The following is a 22789-nucleotide window of genomic DNA, read 5'->3' as shown; positions in this document are numbered from 1 at the left end:
CAGAATAAGAGGGGATTGGGGAAGGGCGCAGCCTTAGATGTTGGGTACGTCATAGTCAGGTGTCAGAAGCTTTGCCTGGCTCCTTTTGTGAATCCTCAGAGATTCTCCCGTGGAGGGCCCCCAACCAGTCCCCTGATGTAGGGCCATGCCCCCTGTAGTTGACCACAAGTTCCCATTGGTCCTGTCGTCTGCTCAGAGCTCACAGCCAGCTCCATTCTGAAGGACCCACATATTACCCCCCAGGAAACCTACTTTGTGTCCCCTGTTAGATGTGGACATGCAACCTCCTTTAGAGCAACACCTCCCACCCCATTCTGGGGCCACTCCAACCACACTTTGGTCTTTAGATATTTCCAGAAGAAAGCCAGTCATCATTCCAGAATTCTCCAAAATTCTAGGGAATACTCGAAGCCCCTTTCTTGGCTTCACGTAGGGAATGTATCCCTTTATTTCCACGTGGAGAGGTGGGGTAAGGAACCCACCAGTACACAGACAATTCTCCAAGGGAATTCTTCCTCTGCAATCTCTCCCTGGTTAATCTTCAACTTCTCATTTATACTCTTGAGGTAGGTAACGAACTAATAGTTGAAAAATTGATTTTCCCATCTTTCAGAGTAACTTGCGTAGCAAACTGACAATGCACTTGGCTTTGAGACATCAGCTCATCTTAATATCCTCTTACTTGAGAGCCTCTAATTCTGCATTTTCTTTGGAATATACCTACTGAGATGTATATTAATTGGGTCTTTTTCTTGTCTTTGTTTTGTTTTGTTTTCTCAGGGAGCAAGAGGGCCTAATGGCTCAGCCGGTGAAAAGGTAAAAGGAAAAAAGAAAGAAAAAGAGAAAGCTTTCTTCTCATACTTCCCCTTTCTTTGGGTTTACTGTGATTGGACTGCTGGGCTGGACTGGTGAACATCTGAGCATCGGGGAGCAGAGAGAAACACATCTCAGGAACGGTTCTGGGAGCGCAGACCCGCTGGTGGGGGAGGGGTGACCCACCTGCTCCTCCCCACGCCCTCTCTCCGCATAGACACACTCAAGGGGTGCACCTGCTTGTCTCCAAGTGTCAGTCAGCAAGACCGTGGTTTCTGTCCCCGGAAGCAGTGCCCATCAGAGAATCCAGCAACCTCATTAAGTTCAAAGAACGATTTCCCGACTCAGGCATAAATGTTACTCCTCTCACGAGTGGCCCCAGGGCTGCACCATCAGCCTGTCTCTTCCTTACAGGGTGACCCCGGCAACAGAGGCTTACCAGGACCTCCGGGGAAAAACGGACAAGTTGGCATCCCTGGGGTCATGGGACCCCCAGGGCCTCCTGGACCCCCGGGGCCCCCAGGCCCTGGATGTGCAATGGGACTTGGATTTGAGGTACTTCCCCACCCTGCTCCCCTTTTTGTGATTAGAGAGCAATGAGCACTAGGAGCCGTTGGGAAAACCAGCTAAGAGAATGCAGGTCCGAGGGTAGAGGCCATGCGTGACTCCCCCCCGGGCCCAGCTCCGGGGCCCCAGTCCACACCTGGCACACGTACGTGGAACTGGATGTAAAATTCTCATTCTCCTTCCTTCCTCAGGATACCGAAGGGTCTGGAAGCATCAGGCTGTTGCATGAACCCAGAATCTCTGGACCAGCGGTTTCAAGTGTAGGTTGAGTTATGAAACCTTCGTCTTGAGGATTGTCACATTGTCCTGGCGTGGGGAAGCTGTGGGGTGCCGCCGCGGCCCTGCTGCGTTCAGGAACTCACCCCGTCTGTGCCTTCAGCTTCTGGGATGCAGAGGGGAGACTGGGTGCTCTTTACAGCCTGTTTCTTTGAGGAGCAGCGCAGGAGTTTTGCACAAAACATCATAGGGGAAAACTTGGAAGTCATCCTTGTCTCTCGCTCCCTCTCTTTCTGTTTCCGGTCCCTTACCATCAAGCGTCTCTGCTTCATTGCCTCCTACCTGCTGCCTCATTTCAGAGGCCTGTGCTCCTAACGGGCACCTCCCACTGCCTCCACTCCCGGGGGGTGTGTCCATCTTCTGCAATGATTCCTGCTCTCAAGAGGACCAACCCCCAGATCTCATTGTTTGTCAAATGGGCCCCCCATAGCTAAGCATGCCAGCCAAGGAGAAACAGAGCCTTGTAGGACAAGCACATAGCACCGCCCCCCCCCCCCCCCCCCCCCCCACGGTTAAATTAGACCTTCCCCGTCCTCCAGATGCAGAGGGCTCTGGGAGTCAAGGTTAAGAGGACACTCAGCCCATGCTAGGAGAGAGCCTCTGTGGGTGTGTTGGAAGGGGAATTTGCCCCACATCTTTTGCTCTCATTTTCTGGGGCAAAATCCACGTGGGAGCTTAGAGAGAGACGGCAAGATGTGAGGATAGATGGGGAGTAAACAAAGTGAAGAGAAGAGAACCAAAGAATGTTTGTTTGTTCGTTTTACCAGGGACCCAAAGGAGAAAAAGGAGACCAGGGACCCAAGGTGAGGTCACAGATCTGAGGTGGGGGTGGGAGAAATTTCTATCCGGGTTCTAGGAGCGTCATCCATGTACGATGAATTTTTTTCCACTGTCACTGCTGTATCCAGGGCGACAGAGGGATGGATGGAGCCAGCATTGTGGGACCCCCCGGGCCCAGGGGGCCGCCAGGGCGCATCGAGGTCTTGTCCAGTGTGAGTACAGCCAGGTTGGAGCATGTATTTTCTGCCTTTGCTAAAGGGGAGAGAAGGTTGTCCACAACCTCCAGGATGGTGGTTACCCAGGGGGCATGTAGCTGGCGGCTGGCATTGGCGTTTCCACCCACCAGCACAGCCCTTGGGTCTGCTCCTACCCCAGTGCCACTGTTCTCTCGCACAGCACTTCCAGAACACTCCTCTTGTTGGCAGCATCTGCAGTCAAGAGAAGGGCTGCAACAGAGAGGCAGAGGAGCATAAGTGGGTGAACAAGTGAGGAAAGATGTTTTGGGGTTTGTGAAATTAAGGAAGACTTTCTGGAGGAGGCGTCTTTGAGCAGGGACTGGGGAGCTGAGAAGGATCTTACCAGGTAGGCACGAGGGACAGGACTTCCAGAATTCAGGTGGCAGGCATACTCCAAGCCACAGCACAGGACAGGAAAACGTGAGTGTGTCCAAAGCACGAGGAGCTGAGGGTGTGGAGAGTGGCGGGAAACTGTAGAGCAGGGTGGGATGTCAGGGACCAGAGCAAGGTCCCCTTCATGTTAGGGTATCACACTGGTGAAAACCTGTGGCTCTTCTGAGACAAGAGACGTCATACTGGTAGATGGTAGAAAGACAAAAAAATCCCCAATAGCTGGGGGGGGGGGGACGGAGGTGGGGGGAGGATGCCTAGAGTTCAAAAACAAAAAAAGTGATTACAGATATCCAGGGTGGGCAAGGGCGTGGTGAAACAGTCTCCTGCGATTTGGTGGCAGTGTAAATGGCAAGGCCTCTTGAGACCACTCTTCGGCAATCCGTTAAAACTAAAAATGTCCATACCCCCCAGTTCCGTGTGGAAACACGTTCAAGCTCCATGGCTGGGAGAAGCAAGTTGAAGAATTCTACGTTCAGCCTGATGCCGTTTATGTAAAATAGGCACATGGAGACACATACGCGGTCAACACTACATGCTTTCTGTGGAGATATATGTGGATATATATGCTTTCAAAAATGTGTGTGTTTAAAATTTTAAAAGAGAGAAGACAGGATGGTGCAATTTTTAAATTTTTATTAAAAATTTTTAATATTTTTTGAAAGAAGTTTTTTTACATTTATTTATTTTTGAGAGACAGAGTGAGACAGAGCATGAGCAGGGGAGGGGCAGAGAGAGAAGGAGACAAAGAATCTAAAGCAAGCCCCAGGTTCTGAGCAAGTGTTCAGCACCGAGCCTGACATGGAACTCGAACCCATGAACTGTTGAACTGTGAGATCATGACCTGAGCCGAAGTCTCAAGTTTAACCGACTGAACCTCCCAGGCGCCCCATGGAGGGTGTAATTTTAAGGCTGATGGAAAGAAGAAAGTGCCACAGCAGCTGGGTGCTGTTTCATAAGAGGCGGGGAGGGTGTAAGGATGTGCCGGCAGTGAGTTTAGGGTGTTGTATTTGCCTGTGTTCTGCTACGTTGGGGTGACTTCCGTTAAAGTCTCACCACCAGGAACAAGGTGGACTATGTGCTACCCTCTGTCTCATTGTCTGTTTTCTCTCTTTTCAGTCTTTGGTTAACATCACCCATGGGTTCATGAACCTCTCAGACATCCCTGAGCTCACTGGGCCTCCGGTGCGTATCCACAGCTGCCCTAGAGGGACGTTCCTACCAGATACCCTGCTGAACCTAAGTTGGGTTGGTTTGGAATCCTTTTAGCTCCTGAAGTGTGGAGCTAGAATATATCAGAATAGAATGGAGAAAAGAACTTTGCATTTCTGAGAAGTTGCTATCACAGTAATTTGATCATTCGGGAAGTTTTGTGTCCAATGCAGCGGAAGCTTCCAGTATCAGAAGTATGTGTCATGGAAATCAGAGAATCCTAAGTAACAAACCTATTGATGCCTGTGGGATGGCTCTGGCCTACTTTTATCTGCATGGTGTCATCTCACAGAACGGGAAGAGCCTAGGGAGACCTAGCCTCGTGCTAATGGGAAAACCATTCCCCTGTTAGGGATCGGGAACGCTTAGCAAAGCTGCCCTATCTCTACAAGTCTGCAGCATTGGTCTGTGGCACAACCAGCCCTAAAAGGAAGGAAGCTCCCTCCTGCAACCTGTGCCATCAATCCCCGTTGCACCTCCCGGCATCTGCTGGTGACAGCTGGAGAGAGAGGAAAGAGCCGTGGCCTTAGGTGCCTTGGGGTTCCAGCCCACGTCCACACACCACTCAGCCTCTGAGCCTGTCCTCTGGCAATGCCTCAGCAGCCTTTGGGGCAGCTCAGAAGAGACTGGTGGATGTGAATCCACTTTGCAAATGGCGGCACTCAGTGCAAGCCCCCATGGAGATTGAGGCTTGTGCTTCCACAGATGGGCAGCCCGGATGTCCTTGGGAGCCACCCACCCCTGTGGCCCTCAGTGAGGTTGGCCTCCACCCCACCATCCATGCCCTGGGGAGAACTTGGTGCTCTCTGCAAGCCTTCTGCATATGTCTGGGAGGTTCTTCTAGAGCCCGTCTGTCTGCTGAGGGAACTCTGTTGCTGGGTCCTTCTGCTGTCTCTTCTGTACACAGCCAATGGGGCTGCTTCTCCTTGGTTTCTGTAAAATCACCCAAAATACCCCAATAGTCAACCCCTGAAGCAAACCAGTGATCAAGCAGAAGTCATCTCACAGAGGCTCATGGTATTTCCCAAATAATTAGAAGTTTAAGGTTATTACTAAAGCAAAATACACCCTAAAATCAAAGATTCAGTATCTCTGTCCTAAGAGTCCCTGGGGCTTGTCTGCCCCCATCCCTTCTCCCTCGCTGCACCCCTAGAATCTGCCTTCCTTGCCAATCCCCGTCCTGCCTTTAGCAAATCCAAGGACCCTTTTCATTCCTCATGAAGGGCCAGGATTTTTCTATTCAGAGGCCCTTCCCTCCCTGAGGGGACTCAAGTCCCGGCTGGCGCCCTTCTGCTTCCCCACTCCACTGTATATATAGTGGATTGAGAAACGTGTCCATTTGTCTCTCTACGTGTTCTGCCAAAATCAGACATTTAATGAGTATGTGGGTACCTGGGCCAGCAGGAAAAGGCGTCCTGGCCAGTGTGAACCCCACACCGTCTGTCTGTTCTTCTCTGAGGGAGAAGCACGGAGTCTCACCAACATGCCCTCACTGCCACCCCAGATACCTCGGTGCACCCTTTGGCCCACTCCTCAGAAGTTAGGGGCTTCTTCTCCAAGAATGTTTGTCAAGTGATTGCACAGAGGAGGAGGCAGCCACTTCAAATGCAGAGTCCTGCCTGGGGGTGGGGTGGGAGTGGGCACTCTGGGCTCCTGGGCACAGTTTCTGGCTCTGTCACTAACTAGCTGCGTGACTCTGCACTGTACTTCCCCTCTTGGGCCTCAACATCCTCATCTGCAAAATGGATCGTGAGACCACCCCCTTCCCGTGGGACCATGCAGGCCTTTGGGAGCTGCTGGGAGGCGGTGGGCCCCTGAGGCACAGTGCTCCTGCCGGCTCTGGAGATGCTGCTGCTAACCGGCATGTTTTGTCTTTGGTATGTCACAGGGTCCGGAGGGCATACCTGGGCTGCCAGGATTTCCAGTAAGTACCACAGTAGCCATCTTCCCTCTGTGCCCTGGGGCTGTGCTCATTCTCATTCTGTTCCTTCCATCTGGAATGCCATTCTCCTCCTTCTGTTTGACCAAGCTTGTCATCTTGTTCATGTAGCCTACCCTCATTGACCCTCACCTGGAGTGATCCTTTCCTCCTTTTAAAAAAAATTTTTTTAAAGTTTACTTATTTAAATTTGAGAGACAGGGAGAACGTGAGTGGGGGAAGGGCAGAGAGAGATTGGAGACAGAGAATCCCAAGCAGGCTCTGCACTGTCGGTGCAGAGCCCAACGTGGGGCTTGAGCTCATGAAACCCTGAGATGAGGACCTGAGTCGAAACAGAGTCAGAGGATGCTTAAGTGGCTGAGCCACCCAGATGCCCCATCCTTTCCTCCTTTGAGTCCCATAGGCTTTATTTTCAGCTCTGCTGTGATTCTTCTCTGCCCTTAATAAGTTATTCACACCCTTCTCTTTTTTTCTCAACTGTACTGTGAACAGCTTGTGGAAGTTGGGTCTTGTCCCTCTGGCCCCCAGTACCAGCATCTTGTCTCTCTGTCCCCCAGCACCAGCAGAAACCAGAGCCGGTGGCTGGCTCTCAATGACTATGAGGGGAGGAGTCCAGCATACAGTCCCCACAGATCAGTGTCCTAAAGAGAGAGGATGGTAGCGATGGAGGATGGCGGAGGGCAGTCACAGGCTAGACGTCCAACAGTGATTAGTCTGTGTGCACACTACTGGGGCATCCACCGTGACAGGTGAATGAGCATTTCTGTGTAGAAAGTGATCAGTTTTGTCTAAAAGTTTGAGCCTGTGCTGAAGCTCAAGGCTCCAGAATGAAATCTGCAGAATGAAATTTCTCTGAGATACTACAGACCTAAAATGTCCTAATGCCAACAGGCATATGCACTGCCTCCAGGCAGAGGAAAGAGATTTAACAAAACTGTGACAGAAATGTGTTCTTGATGATGGAATTATAAGTGATTTTTTAAACCTTTTTAAAAAATGTTTATTTTTAAGAGACAGAGAGAGAGACAGAGCATGAGTGAGGCAGGGGTAGAGAGAGAAAGAGGGAGACACAGAATCTGAAGCAGGCTCCAGGCTCTGAGCTGTCAGCACAGAGCCTGATGCAGGGCTCAAAACTCATGAGCTGTGAGATCATCACCCGAGTCAAAGTCAGCCCCCAACTGACTGAGCCGCCCAGGCGCCCCAACAATAGCAAATGTTTGAAAGCCAGTGCTTTAGGAGGTAACTCCCCCTTTAATCTGGAAAAATGCACCGGGACTTGTGAGAAACTACATGGCAGTGAAGTGTGAAACACCTTTTTGGGGCAGACATCTGGCTGTGAGTCATTGTCACAGGTATTAAGCATCGGAGGTGAGAAGAGGTCACCTCTGGCTGGGTGTGCAGAACTTGGCTCTGCAGAGGGGTGGCTGGGCATTCCCACAGGGGAGGGGTGTGGGCAGAAGCGCAGAGACAGCAGGCAGAGCAGAGAGGCTAAGGGGAAAGGCTCAGCCGGGTGGGGTAATGGGGAGCAGGGGATGAGGTGCTGAGTCTGGCTGTGATGGGTTTGAGCGTCAGGCGGGACATTCGGGTCCCGTCCCATACATGGTGGGGAGCCAGACAGGAAGTGGGAGTCACAGAAGATGAATGGTGGATAGAGGCAGGCCATGGGGTGGCCAGGAGGACCCATGGCATGAGCGGACTATCTCATTAGGGCCCCTCGCAGGAAGCGAAAGTTCAGAGGCAGGGGCCTCCAGGCCTCCTAGCGCTCAGTGCTGTCTTCTTTCCACCACACCACAAGCCGCACCACTCAAAATTAAGAAAATATCATGGTTAATTGTGACTGCTTCCTAGCAGCAGCAGAAGCTTTTCTTTCTTTCTTTCTTTCTTTCTTTCTTTCTTTCTTTCTTTCTTTCTTTCTTTCTTTCTTTCTTTCTAAGTTTATTTATTCATTTTGAGAGATAAAGAGAGAGCCAGGGAGGGACAAAGAGAGAGGGAGAGAGAGAATCCAAAGCAGGCTCCATGCTGTCATTGCAGAGCCTAATGTAGGGCTTGAACTCACGAACCGTGAGATCACAACCTGAGCGGAAACCAAGAGTCAGACCCTTAACCAACTGAGCCACCCAGGTGCCCCTAAAGCATTTTAATCTTAGCAAACAACAAAATACCCTCTGATGATTCCTTCCAGGGCCCTCGAGGACCAAAAGGTGACACCGGTGTGCCTGGATTTCCAGGGCTAAAAGGAGAACAGGTAAGAGGGACCCAGATATTTAAGGGGATCATGGTCCAGAATTTGCTAAATATTTCAAATTGGCTGAAAGTCTCTGTTAACTTTAAAAGCTTTTCTGAGCTATAATTCACATGCCATAAAATCCATTCCTTTACATTGTAGAGTTCAGTGATTTTTAGTATATTCACAAGGTTGCACAACCATTACCACTACCCAATTCTTCAACATTTTCATGCCAAAAAAAAAGAAACTCCATGTTTAGTAGCAGTCACTTCCCAGCTGTTAACTTTTGTAATCTCAGTGGCCCTCCAAGGTGAAGGTGGCTCACAGGTAGAGAAATTGATTCTCAGCATAGTTTGGAAAAAGAACTCAACAGTCCCTGGAATGTTGTCCCATGTGCTATGCTTTGTCTAACGACCCATTGGGCACCCCCATTAGAGTGTGTGCTCCCTGAGGGCAGGGCCACTGCCAGTGTCTTCTCTGTGGTCCCAGTACTTAGCATAAGGCCTGCTACACGAATGGCACCCAAGACATTTATTGGATAAAGGAGCATAACATTGATCAGTACAATAAATGCTTAGCATTTAGAAATTATAAGCTGGGCATTCTGCATTTGGATGGCAGTCTTGGTCCAGAATCTTTGGAATAAATATTTAGCATGCAAAGCATGTCCTGGGAACTCCCAGGGCACTGAACAGACCTTTCTATGCTTCCATATTTGCCTCTTAGAATGAACCCCCTGGTTGGCTTTTATAGATAAGGGGGAGAGTGACAATCCTACACACATCACAGAGACTCTGGCTTGGGTCATGAATTCATTTACCCATTTGGGTAGTCATCCATCTTATATCCGTTCCCCAGGGTGTGCCAGCCGGGTTCCCATAGTAGGCACTGGGGATATAGAAGTAAGATATGGGGAACAGACATGCAGTTAGCCCCCAGAAAGCATGGCCGGTGCTATAATGGAGGTCTGTGCAATGCCCATAGGAGCAACCCCTGAGCCTGCCTTGAGAGTCCAGAGGGTAGGTATGTCTCCAGAAGCAGGGAGCATTAAGCTTCTCTCTCTTTGTTCTCCCCCCACCACACTGGCCCCCAGCAGAGGCTCCAGTGTCTGTTGGACCATAATCTTAAGGGATAGGGAGTTCAAAGGCTGGGCAAAGGGGTCTATGTTTGGCATCACGTGGAGTGATGTCTTGGGATGCTTTTCACTGCCTGGGGCCTTTGACAAGCAGCTGCTCTGGCTTGGGAGGAGGCCTGGTGAAGCCAGAGTGGCTCTTGCTCTAAATACTATTTTTAGAGGGACCTATGTTCTGTCACCGCCGCTAATCTCCTGCCACCTTGAAAACTGGGATGGGCGCCCAGCCAGCTCTGCTCCAGCCCTTGCAGCAAACGCACTTTCTCTTGCTCTGCCTCTAATGCTTTTGTGCTTGTCCTTCTTACTGCTGCCGTGCTCAGGACTGCCTTTCCTCGCCAGCGCAGTGGTAAGATCCAAACACGAGGTGTGGGCTTAGGGGGATGGAGATGGGAGGCTGCTCTGCTTGCTTTGGCACCGCTGTCCTGACTGCTTCTGGCCCCCCCGAAGGGGACGTTAGTGTGGTCCAGCCCAGCGCCTCTGAGGCCAGCACTAAGTTTGGAGCCAAAGTGTTAGAGTGTTATAGAAGGTCCCTCCCCCCGGCCTTCTCTGTGCACAGATACCTTCCTGGAAGCCCCCAGGGATAAGTGGATGGCTCTGCTGAGGGCAGGATTTGGGGCAAGATTTGCCACCTGTCTACCCATCTTCCCGGTTCCCCAGTATCTGAGATAGCTTTGCCTGATCAAGTTTGTACAGGATCCCGAAGTTTAGGGACAAAGTTGCACATGGAGACATGAGGCCTCTGTGTTGAGAGAGGCCTCTAGCGTTCATACTTTCGTCTCTTTCCCAGTTGCAGGAGTTTTAACAAGAATAAGCATTGTTGGGGAGGCAAGCCACCAAGTAAATGAGGAGCCAGAGGTTCTCAGAGGGGTGCTGGGTAGTAAGAGGCGGGGAAGACCTTGTCAGGCTCGTTCCTGGAGGGTCAGGGGTGAGGACGTAGATCCATCGGCAGTGGGAGCCCTTGAGGCTTGCGGGACGCGCACCTGGCCGTGAGGTGTGTGGAGGGAATAACCCAGAGAGTGGAGTGCTTGCGTAGGAGTCCCCTGCAGTTCATTCCCCAGGGACAGGTCATGTCTGAGCAGCGGAGCTGCAGGCACGGGATCAGGGCTTAGGACCGCGGGCCCCAGGGGGCCTCTGGATGAGGCCGTGAGGAAGAGACCCAACTTCACTGAGAGGTTCTCTGGATTGCAGGGCGAGAAGGGAGAGCCAGGTGCCATCCTGACTGGGGACATTCCTCTGGAACGGCTGCGGGGAAGAAAGGTAATCATGTCACCAGACCCTGAAGGCACAAGCATCCCACGTTTGTTCCTGGCACAGGCTGTGTTCCTCTGAATGACAAGTTCGTGTCTCCCTGCTCTAGGGTGAACCTGGTGTGCACGGAGCCCCGGGACCAATGGTAAGTCCTAGCTTCTCTCCCCCCGGGCTGGCCTGGGGGGCTCGAAGCATTCCTCATACTTGGGCTCCGTTAAGATCAAATTGTCCAGTTGTGAAAATAGCAAGGATGCGGCAGAATGTATGTGGGTTGGGGTAGGCTAATCATCGTCTGCTGAGAGTCTCGGTGGTTTAGCACACAAGCAGCTTCTCACTCTCACCGGGCCCTCGGTAGGTGGACAACTACCCCCAGGCAGTGATTCAGGGACCCAGGAGGCTTATATCCCATGACTCTGCCATCCAGTGGCTTCAAGGTCACAGTGGCCTCTTCAACCGGGCGGGCCGAGGTTGGGGAGGGGAAAGGAGTCACAAAAGATGATGAACATCACTTTTAGCGTATTCTACCGGCCCAAATTCAGAAACGTGGTTTAGCTGTGTGTGGAGGAAGGAGAGGCTAATGGGCTGGCACTGAGCACTCACAGGCGTACCACATACTTGCTGGCTGAAGATTGCCGCTGCCCGAGGAACCCTTGGAGGAACCCCAGAAAGTTTCTCTTGTTTCTTGGACCTCGTGACTATGAGGCCTTGGGCAAGTCCATCTGTGTCTGGTCTTCTGTTTTCCCATCTATAAGTTAGAGGTATCGAATTAGTCCTAGATGATATGATAGGGCCCTTCGTGGCTTACTTGCTCGAGGAATCTGTAACCCATTGGGCTGCTGAATGGCTTTTAAGCTCCCCGTTCTCTCAAGAATGAACTGTAAACCTCTCTGTCGTAGAGTCCTCCCCAAGAACAACAGCAAAATTCAGGTATAAAATGTCCATGGTAGGTCAGACGCTACACTGACACATCACACAGACCATCTCATGTCATACTCACTGCTCTAAATGGTTTATAGACCAGGAAACTGAGGTCCAAAGGAGTGAGTGACTTGGCTACTATCACACAGCCTGTGAGTGCACTGGGGCTTTGAACCAAACCTGTCGGATTCTGTGTCCAGGTTTTCCCCATTGCCTCCAGTAAACGTTTCTTCTAAAGCATTTTGGCCTGGAGATTTGCACATGGGGTTTGTTTGGTTGAAGCTGGACCTCAGGCCCGAGGAGAAGGGACCTCATAGACATGTGTCCTTGACAAATGACCCATAACCTCCAAGTTGCATCTCTCAAAGGACCTTCTGAGTCCTTTGGCCCTTCACTCAGGCAGAATGGGTACCCTGCAGAGGAGAAACTGTGAGTTAAGACAGATTGTGGAAATATGGCATCAACCACTGGTGAATCACTTACCAACATCCAGTGCCATGGGCAATACCAGGAGTTAGCAATGGTGGCCAGCACGGCGCTACAGATGGCCATGCTGCTTGTTCTGTTGAAGCCATGTGTGCATAGCTCGCCAAGCTCAGACCGCAGGGGGCACCTTCTTCTGCTTTGCATGATGGTGCCAGAGAGGCTAGCTGTGGCCCTCAGGACTGGTATAGCTCACACTTCCTTTATGAGTTCCCTGGAGCCTTGTTACTCATGGCTCCTGGATCAGAGTCCTCACATCACCTGGGGGCTTGTGAGAAATGCAGAGCCTTAGGCCCTGCCCCCGACCTGCTGGGTTTTGCATTTTGACAAGATCCCAGGTGAGGCCTGCGCAAACTGACGCTTGAGAAGAGCTCTGCCCCAGAGCATGCCCTCAAGCGGCCTGTGCCCTGTCACTCCACTTCCCGTTCTTGCCTTTCCATCTTTAGGAGTGCCGTGGGCTGGGTACTTGACATACACCGCCTGTTTGAACTCAGCCCTGTTTGCCATTTTCCAGGGCACCATCTGTTAGTGTCAGCAGGAAGAAGGGCCTTGGAGACCCCAGACTTAAACTAGTGATTCCCCTGGGAGGACGGGGCGGACCCAGCTACAGAAGCCGGAAAGTGTAGACTGGAGGCAGAGCTTGCTCTGGCAAGAGGGAGTGTGCATTGTACGTATCCTGGATGCCAGAAGGCATAAGGCATCTGCAGGGGATTGGAACAGGGCAGAGGCTCTAGAAGCATGAAGACATAGAAAGCCAGCACTGGAATGAATAAGGGTCTGCAGGTCAATGACTCATCTGGAGAACTGGGGTGCCGGGCCAAGACTCTGGTCCTGAGAGACAGGTAGGAGCAAGGCAGAAGCCAAATCCAGGAGCAGCTTCTCAGGCTGGGCGAGCATGAGAGGCGAGGCAGGCCTGCATTATTCCAATTGGGACGTAAGACCTAGGGCAGAGGTCCGTCTTCTAAGCTACCCTAGTACCCAGCTGCCAGGGGGCCACGGGGCCTGAGCTTGCTCCTTCGTCAGCCCTGGCTGGGAGGGTGGGGTCCAGAGTCTGGGGTGGGGCAGAGCCTGCAGGAGGGCGTGGGGTGCTAAGGGCCCGAACAGGTGGTCCCAGCTGAGAGCAGAGAGGTTGGGAGTCAAGGTTCCAGGCAGGTGCATACTTCACAATTGCCCGTTGATCCCCCTCCTCCCCACGCAGTGATTCCTCCTCACCACTGCCCACGAAGGCAGGCCAGTGACCCTTATTACCCTAGCCCTTGACTTTCGGTTCTTTTCTCTTCTGATATTTGTTTTGCCTCTAGGGGCCCAAAGGACCACCAGGACACAAAGGAGAGTTTGGCCTCCCTGGACGACCCGTAGGTGTCGCTGTTCCTCAGACTGGATGTGAAGGGAGCACGGGGGCTGGGCCAGCTGGCGGGCAATGGGTTTACTAAGGCATCTCCTGTGGGTTTCAGGGTCGCCCAGGACTGAATGGCCTCAAGGGCGCCAAGGGAGACCGAGGGATCATGATGCCGGTGAGTGAGATGACCAGTGCCGCAGCTCCCCACCAACCAGGGACAGAGCCCTGAGTCCAGTGTGCGGAGGGGGCCTGAGGGAGTACCGGGTCCAGTGAGTGGGGCTTACAGACAGAATCTTCAGGAATGTTTGTCCCCTTCCTCTACCTCCACTTGCAAAGACCCTCCAGCCCCTGCCTGTCCTCCAGCCCACTTTCAGGAGGGTCTCTGCCACTGAAAGCCCCTTAGGGGAGCATAAGCTTCCTTGTCCTGACCCAAGAGGGAGGGTGGGAGAGAGATCTAGGTACACTCAGGAGATCTGGCCTCAAATCCCAGGCTCCTGACCCTGGGGTAGTGCCCCATCTTCCCTCTGTACACACTCTCAGGATTTCACACCAGCAGGGGCTCAGCGCGTGTTTGTGAGTGCATAGCCAAGGTAGGCCACCTACTTAGGCAGAGCAGACATCAGCAGGGCCCAGGGTCTACAATAAGGAAGCCAATGTTTATTGAGCACCTACTATGTACCAGACTCTATACAAAGTCTCCTTTTGTTTGCACCGTGCTGTGTCTGCTCTGCATGTCCAGAAATCAGGGAGGCAGGTGGGGACTGGCCACACTTGTCCACCCCCGGCAGCTCCTAGGTAAAGTAGGCGCTCGTGCCTTCACTTAGGATGAATGCAACTTCCAGGCAGGCCGGACTCTTCATACCTGCGGTCAGAGCCTCACCCCTCCTGCTGCAAGGTCCTGCCTGAGATCCAGGCTCGGAGGAGAAAACATTGCATGCTCTTAAGGCCAGCTGACCCGGCTTTGAACATAATGCCACTGTGTGCTGATAGCGCGGAACGTGCTTGGGATTCTCTCTCTCTGCCCCTCTCCCACTCACATACTCTCTCTCTCAAAATAAGCAAAAACTTTTGAAAGAAAGAAAGAGAGAGAGAGAGAAAGAAAGAAAAGGGAAGGGAAGGGGAGGGGAGGGGAGGGGAGGGAAGGGAAGGGAAGGGAAGGGAAGGAAAGGATGCTGCTAGTGACCAAGAGTGTTGCATTTATTCTTGCATTTACTAGGCACTCTCCGAGGTACCGTAGAAGGTGAAGGACCCTCCCCTCCCCACCCCAGCTGCCTCTCCATAGCAGGGATGTGTGGGAGAGAGATGGTGGCTCCGTGTTGGCTGAGCACTGCTCTGGGAGTCAGAATCTGGGTTCCAACCGTGTGGCTTTGAGAAGGTCGCTTCCCCTCTCTTGGCCTCTGTCTCCATTGTAAACCAGGGATAACACTGCTCCTCTGCCTCTCCCATGGGTGGCCGTAAAGATGCAGTGGGATCATGGAGGTTGACATGCTCTTTCTCAGTATCAGGCCTCCCTGTGGGAGAAGCAGACTTCAGAGAATCTTCTTTCCTCATTCCTAGAAGAAGTATCTCGCAGCTGCCCTGCACGCACAATAACCTGAATTTGGCAATGGCCTTTTTCCCCCTTCAGGGCCCACCTGGCTTACCTGGCCCTCCAGGGCCCCCTGGACCACCTGGAGCTGTGATCAACATCAAAGGAGTAAGCTGGGGGAGGGCAGGGGAGGGAGACCTTCAGGGGACGGTGGGGAGTGGGCCCCAGGCTGGCCTCACTTCTCTGGTTCTCACTTCCGGCAGGCCATCTTCCCAGTACCAGCCCGGCCACACTGCAAGACACCGGTAAGTAGTGTATAGTCACTGCCTTCCAGAGCAGACACTGGCACAGAAAGCGACTCAGAGAAGGTGATCAGTCTTTGTCTCGAGCCCCTTCCATCAGTCCATCAGTGCTGTCTTTGACATCTCCTGTCACTTGCCTATAGACCCTTAAGTAGGTGGCTACAAGCTTCCAGATAACAGACCACGGCAATGACACATACTGGATCTTCTAAAAGGTGCACACGCTGTCAGAGTGTTTCTTTCAATGTAATCAAAAAACCATGTCTTTTGTTATTATAACCACATTAGCTTCGTGCTTGGAGCAAATAGTAAGAAGTAAAATAGCCCCCTTAAAAATACAGTTGGGAAAGTAAAGCAATTCCGAACAGTGTTCTTTGCATTAAAAACTGTAGGCTAAAAGCTGTAAGTGAACGTGTGCTGTCCCTTCCCATCTGGTGTGTTGAACAGCGTACAGCCCTGAGAGGCAAGGACTCTCCCTCCCACTTTATAGCGAGGAAGCGAACTGTGACTCAGCTGTCCAAGGTCCTGTACTGACGGAGCTGGGGTCACCCCTCGGGTCCCCTGGCCACCAGGCACTGTGACTCCTAAGGGTCAGGCATGTGCCCGTTCACCCAGCTAGGCAGTGGCACTGTCCCTGAGGTCTTACCCGATTTTGCAGGGAAGCCCAGGGAGAGTGGGCCTGTCCCTGTGCACGGGCGTCAGTCACAGAGCTGTGCATGACTGTTTCCTCATTCGTTCAGCAAGTATTTATTGAGGACTTACCGAGAGCCAAGTCCCCTGCTGGGTCCTGGAGACACAGGGGTGAACTAGACAGGCGTGGCTTCTATTCTCGGGAGCTTGCAAGTTACAATTTAGAAAGGTTCCTTGAAGTGGGTTCATAATTGATGCTTGTTGGGTGTGGTGATGAGGCTGGAGCAGAGGCGTTAAAATGATGCAGTTTGGCCAAGTATTTGCCCGGATGTCTGTCCATGTCGAAACTTTGAGGCACCCAAGTCTGCAGCCCAGGGCCCGGGAACTCTGGCCTAGAATGCAGGTGATAGGACCCACTAAGCCGGCCAGGAGGCCCACTGGTCTCTATGAGGACAACATCAAGCCAGGTCACGTTTACAGCAATCGCCTGAAGGGACACATAATATGTCAGTGCTGGAGGGACGCTCCTGAGAGACGGCTATGTTCTACCTCCTTATCGTACAGGAGAAACTGGCAGCCCAGAGAGGCAAAGGGTCTGCCGGAGTTCCCTGGAGAGTTCATGCCCAAAGCCCCTCTCCGCTAGCGCGACTGCAGGTGTCATGGGAAACATGAGAGCGTTAGGAAAATGAAAATGCACTGCAGTTACCACTGCCTGTGCTAGGACCCTTTCCGGCGGCCACGACCTTTGGGGTCCTGAGATTACTGAAAAGAAACCAAAGATGAGCGCAGAGCATTTTTGGTGAGCTTTTGATTTCACATTGCCTGGCTGGATGCCGTGGGGCTGGGGCTGATCAGCTCTCAAAAGGGATACCTGCAAAGCAAATGCTTTCTGTCACATCCATCATTCATTCTATAAGCCTCTTCTGACGTCAGCCCCTTTCTGACACTGCCATAATTTTCAGCCACACGTGGAGAGGAGGAGCCCTATCAGCATAGCCACAGGACACCAGCTGGCCACTTCAGCCTACGTCCTCAACTTCGAACTCTCTATCCTGGGGGGTTTCCATCCATTCCTCCCATCTTCTCTGGGTGACCCCTGAGCAGCTTGTGACCCTCCACCCAAAAGTAGGAGCATGCTGGTGCCAGAGGGATCATTCTGGGAAAAGGGGAAGTTGGACATTAAAAGCAGGGTCCCCAGTGGCTCTGTTTTATAGATAATACAGTGCAGGAATCTGGGAAGGAACTGGGAAGGAATATTATCTAGGACAACTCGGATGCCAGGCCCCTGGCACTAAATGGGGAATCTAGAATAGCTCTTCCCACCAAATGATACACACACACACACACACACACACCCCATTCATTAACACTACTGTTACCAGCTCCTGTTCATTATGCACATCCTTGGTTATGCACAGTAGCAAACCCAATGGCTGGTGCAGCCTCACGCCTGGGTGGTCACTCAGATGCTCGACCTCTCACATGAGTCAATCTTCAATGATAAGAAAGCAGGCCAAGAACGCTCATCGTTGGCTAAATCAACACTGCTGGGATTTGTTATCCTAAAGCTCTGGGCTTTCCCTTTGCACAGTTGTCCGGCCAGTAGACCTCACCACCCCACACTGGCTGCATAATGGCCCCCCCTCCAGCTGAAGGCCTGGGATGCCTGTGCAGTGAAGACCCCTGGGGAGCTCAGGGCTTTTGGGGGTTCCAAAGCCAAAGAAAGGTGTGACTCCATGACATCATGCCTCCTAGCACACACACCCCAGACAGGGGACAGTCGCTACCTATGGATGCAAACCCTGGGGACACGGTTTGCACCTTATGACCTTGCCTTCCTCTCTTTCCAGGTTGATACCACACATGCTGGGAATTCAGAACTCATCACGTTTCACGGTACAGCTTCTCTTCTTCACCTTACGTTTCTGTGGGACTTTTCCAGACACTTGTAGCTCTGCAGAAGGTGGTCTCCACTCCCAGCGTGGGGCCTAAGACTCATGTTTGGGAAGACCCGGCTATATGTGGTGGGGGCAGCGGTAGCTGAGCCAGCGCTGTGGGACCTGGCACCTCTCTTCGGTTTTGTCACACAGCTGTATATTCTATACCTCATGGCTGGGACTTCCAGCCAGCAGGAAGTACTCCATTTGTCCGTTTGTTTGTTAATTTGCTCATAAAGGCATCCACTGAGGCCATAATGCGTGCATCTATCCCATGTGTTGGGCTGAGGCAGATGAATCCTATGCCGTTCTTGCCACCCAGGCCCTTAGGCTCTGCTAGATAGAATTGTTTTAAAAATCATTCTAATGTAATATACCAAGAACTAATAAAAGGAAGGGTTGTGGGAGCTCAGAAGACCTTGGCTTCAAAGTGTTTTTGGAGCAGCAGCCATCAGCATCTTCTGGAATCTGTTAGAAATGCAGCAACTCGGTCGCTTCTCGGAACTTTGGGCTAAGATCAAGTGTAAGATCCATGGCAGACCTGCTGAATCAGAGGCTGCAGCTTAAGGCCCCTACTGTGTCTCACAGTAAAGTGCGAGAGGTGCTGGCTCTGGGTGTCTGGTTAGTAAATGTCAGCCGAGGAGCACAGGCCAGGAGACAGGCGCCTGCCGGGGAGCAGTCACTCTGGTCTCCTGTCCCCGCACTCCCTCTCCCTCTGTGTGTCCCTCTTCGGATTGAGAGGTCTGAGCACTTGCAGTTTAAACAGGGAAAAGTCATTTTTTCCCCAATACTGACCTCTGGCTCCACTCTGTTGTCCATGGCCCGCTGGGTGGTGGTCTCCCTGGTGAGGTTTCTCTGTTGGTTTTGGTTACAAGGTCCAGGCTGTTTCCACCCTCCATGCTTAGGTCCAGTTCAAGGCTCCCCTTGCCTCTGGTGCAAAGGGGACCTGGGGGAGGCGGGGTAGAGCTGCATTTGCTGTCTCAGATCCCTGGTGGTTCCCCATCCTCACGGGGCCACTCTGGGGGATGGGGGAGGGACTGGGCAGCCCCTGGTGAACCTGTGTCCTGCTACTTGTGTCGTTATTCCTCGCTCCCTGAGTTAAGCAGCCACATCGGTGGTGGTGAGCTCACCATCCCCTTCTCTGGGCTTCACCACTGCCTGTGATCTCCCTAGGAGTGGGTGTAGGCACTGCCGCCCTGGCCTTGTGATTGCATCTCTCAGCTGACCCCCCGGCTGATGGCGTCAGGCCTCCGGTACTCACACTCCTTCCCCCGTGCTGGGAAGCCTGAGCGCCCAAACCCCATCTCTTGGCCCAAGGGCAGTGCTCGGTCAATCTGTCACATCTCTTGGGAACTGGGAAGTCAGAGATCTAGTGTCTACCCCACCATCAAAGGGGATTGCTTCCCTTCCCCAATGCTGAACTTCTAGAAGGCTCCCTCCATGCTTGTCCCCCCTATAAAAGATTTGGAGAGAGAGAGTGCTTCTCACAAAGCCGGCCCCGTTGGCATCCTTCCAACTTTGTGCACAGACTGCTTCTCACCCTTAGTGTCCCCTGAGGACACCTGGGAGGTTCCCCTCCTCCCCTATCTTGCCATGCTGCACAGACAGAGATGAGATGGGGACTGGAAGCCTGACTGGGTGTTGAGCTGTCTGACACAGAGTTCACTGTAGCCTCTGCTGCGCCTGCACTGTGCACTGCAGGCACCTTAAAGGTAGCCCTCGCCTCATCCTGCTTCACGCTGCCCCTCACCATGTCCGTCTCCCCACGGAGACCACGCTGTGGGAACTGTGTTTGAAGGTTGGGAACTGTGTTTGATGTGTCCATCTCTGCCCTCCCCATCATTTAGCAAAGGAGTGCATACCCTCAGTAGGCCTTTGTTTATTGAGTGCACTTTTCTAAAGGGGCTCAGTTTGACAACTTGTCGCAAAAACGTTCTATATAGAATGAAGGTGATTTTCCATGGTCTTTTTTTTAAACATATGTGTATTTGATGGCAGGTGTTAAAGGAGAAAAAGGATCCTGGGGTCTTCCCGGCTCAAAAGGAGAAAAAGGCGACCAGGGGGCCCAGGGACCACCAGGTATTTCATCTGCTGTTCTGGATCTTGCCTTTGATTTTTGTTCCCGAGAAATCCAACTGAGCTGGAAAGTAAGACAGATTATATTACCACCCTGACCACAAGCTCCATGGAGTTCTAGAGAGACAGAGTCATGGGTCCAATATGGGACACTGTCACAAGACACCAGAAGTTCCAATCACTCATGCTTCCTGTGCAAACCAAGGCCCAAAGAGGGCCAGGGCCATGCGCAGGCTCCCACAGTGTCGGGGTTGTGGTGTCCTATCAAGGACTCGCTTCTGCCTCCAAGGCCAGTGCCTGCTCTGTTAGCTAAACCAATGTGGGGTCACTTCCACCGGGGAATAATGATGGTTGCCAGCCTGGAGACTTGGCTTTTGAATTTCTGAGACGATGGTGGTGAATTTTACACAGCATTTCTTTTTCAGGCCCTCCAGTGGACCCAACTTACCTGAGATACTTGCTAAACAGTTTGAAGGTGAGTGTTTCTCTACCAGACATTTGGCCTGTGTTGCCAAGTGCTCGAGCCTCCATCACACACTGGTTCATCTTACTCTTATTGAATGTTCTCTGCTCGCAGGGGGAGAATGGAGACAGGGGGATCAAAGGAGAGAAAGGAGACGCTCATGGTGACTTCTTTGTGTCAGGGCCACCAGGCCTACCCGGAAGTCCCGGCCTGGTTGTGAGTAGTGATTTTTCCTCGCCATTCTCCTCAGTGAGTCACAGCCTTCCCTGACGCCCCCCAGTGGGACTAGGCAGTTGGAAAGTCAAGGGTCTGTCACAGCACCCTAAGGTGGAGGTAGGACTTGGGCATTGGCCTCTCTCCCTCATATTTACTTACCAATAGGGATGTTGGCTGAGGCCCATGGAGGAAAGGGAGCTGGCTGTGGCCATGTGCTTTCAGGTAACTTCCAGGTCACTAACCACACTGCCCTATTCATGTCAATGGTGGAACATTTGCTCAACCCAAGGAATTCCTAAAGGTGAATGTATCAGATAATAAAGGCAGAATGGAAGGTGAGGGAGCTATTTTTAGAGGGGCTATTTGCTTCTTCTGGAATCTCACCAAAGGAGCCCCTAGCCAGGCTTAGTCTTCTTAGGATACCAGGTTTCTCCAGCTCACAAGAGAGGAATTCAAGTTATGTCTCCAATGAGATTATGACCAGGTCATGACCGTCAGGAACCATAAGCAAACCCTGGTCCCAGAGCTCACCATGAGGGCAGACTCAGCAAGGCCAGGATACAGGGTTCTATTCCCACCTCTGCTGCTGATTTGCTTTGACACTTGGGACAAGCCCTATCACCTCTCTGTGCCTGAGTTTCTTACTCTGTGAAATGCAGAGTCTGGGCCCTCCCAACTCCAGGGCCCTCCAGGGTCATATGCAGTGATGTTGAACATAATGACCGGGTTGCTATTCTCTAGGTCTTGTGCCGCCTGCGTTGTGCCCAGAACAGAGGATAATGATAGCAACAGCTCGTATTGACTGACTTGTCACAAACACCCTCATGCAGAGAAGAGCTGGGACTCGTGCTGCTTTCTCTCCTCTGTTACTGTGCTCTTGCCTTGACAGGGACAGAAAGGGGAGACTGTCGTCGGGCCCCAGGGACCCCCTGGTGCTCCTGGCCTGCCGGGGCCTCCTGGCTTTGGAAGACCTGGTTCACCTGGGCCTCCAGGCCCCCCAGGGCCACCAGGACCACCAGCTATCCTTGGAGCAGGTTAGTACTGTGGATGGCGGTCATTTGTGCCGTCCCTGCTGTTGTGCTCAGGGTCACCACATCAGGCAGGCATGTCAGAGCCACATTGTGTGACAGAGAGCTAATTCCAGGTTGGAACTTTCTTTCTTTCCTTTTTTTTTTTAATTGATGTATAATTCACATGCCATAAAATTCACCCATTTAAAGTGTACAGTTCAGTGGTTTTTAATATATTCACAAGGTTATGCAGCCATCACCTCTCTCTAATTCCAGAACAGTTTCGTCACCCCAGAAAGACACCCTACACCAACTAGCATTCCCTCTTTCCCTCCTCCCCCCAGAGCTGGGCACCTGAAGATCTATTTTCTATCTCTCAGGATTTGACTACTCTAGACATGTCTTATCAATGGGATCATACCAACATGTGGCTTTTTGTGTCGAGCTTCTTCCCTCAGCATCGCCCATGTTGTATTGTGTGTTGGTACTTTGTTCCTTGTTATGGCTGAATAATCTTCTGTTGTGTGGACATAGTACGTTTTGTTTATCCATTCATCAATTGATGGACATTTGGGTTGTTTCCACTTGTTGGCTATTCATAGTAACGTCGTAGGGGCACCTGGGTGGCTCAGTTGGTTAAGTGTCTGACTGTTGATTTCGGCTCAGGTCATGATCTCATGGTTTATGAGTTTGAACCCCACGTCAGGCTCCATGCTGACAGTGCAGAGCCTGCTTGGGCTTCTCTCTCTCCTTCTCTCTCTCTGCCTCTCTCTCCCCGTCCCCTCCCCCCCTCCCCCGCCGATCTCTCAAAAATAAATAAATAAAATTAAAAATTAAAAAAAGAAGAGAGTGCTGCTGTGAACATTCGAACACCAGTCTTTGTGTGGATGGACGGTTGTAGCGCTCCTGGGTGTGCACCTGGGAATGGAACCGCTGGGGGCAGAGACGTATGTTCTCTCTGTTTCACTGTTGGAGGGACTGCTAACCTGCCTTCCAAAGTGGCTGTGCCAGTTTTGCATTCCCACTGGCAGTGCACAAAGCCTCGAGGGTCTCCTCCTTTCCACCAG

General features: G+C 52.0%; 1 protein-coding gene across 1 annotated transcript in view; it reads left to right on the top strand.

The window, feature by feature from the left end:
* COL15A1 (collagen type XV alpha 1 chain) overlaps window positions 1-22789 on the top strand; it is a 104732-nt gene that overhangs the window by 69640 nt on the left and 12303 nt on the right. The window contains exons 16-34 of the mRNA XM_039234836.1: window positions 781-816; window positions 1228-1368; window positions 1572-1640; window positions 2424-2459; window positions 2565-2648; window positions 4182-4247; window positions 6163-6198; window positions 8396-8458; window positions 10761-10829; window positions 10930-10965; window positions 13523-13576; window positions 13676-13735; window positions 15188-15256; window positions 15352-15393; window positions 17871-17916; window positions 19956-20036; window positions 20459-20508; window positions 20611-20712; window positions 21602-21746. Of these exons, the coding sequence (XP_039090767.1) occupies window positions 781-816; window positions 1228-1368; window positions 1572-1640; window positions 2424-2459; window positions 2565-2648; window positions 4182-4247; window positions 6163-6198; window positions 8396-8458; window positions 10761-10829; window positions 10930-10965; window positions 13523-13576; window positions 13676-13735; window positions 15188-15256; window positions 15352-15393; window positions 17871-17916; window positions 19956-20036; window positions 20459-20508; window positions 20611-20712; window positions 21602-21746 (1285 nt within the window). The remainder of the gene's footprint in view (window positions 1-780; window positions 817-1227; window positions 1369-1571; window positions 1641-2423; window positions 2460-2564; window positions 2649-4181; window positions 4248-6162; window positions 6199-8395; window positions 8459-10760; window positions 10830-10929; window positions 10966-13522; window positions 13577-13675; window positions 13736-15187; window positions 15257-15351; window positions 15394-17870; window positions 17917-19955; window positions 20037-20458; window positions 20509-20610; window positions 20713-21601; window positions 21747-22789) is intronic.

This window comes from Hyaena hyaena, unplaced genomic scaffold, assembly GCF_003009895.1.
Source record: "Hyaena hyaena isolate Hyena2069 unplaced genomic scaffold, ASM300989v1 scaffold_93, whole genome shotgun sequence".
Taxonomy (NCBI): Eukaryota; Metazoa; Chordata; class Mammalia; order Carnivora; family Hyaenidae; genus Hyaena; species Hyaena hyaena.
The sequence above is the reverse complement of the archived record's forward strand: the minus strand, read 5'-3'. Positions and strand labels throughout refer to the sequence as shown.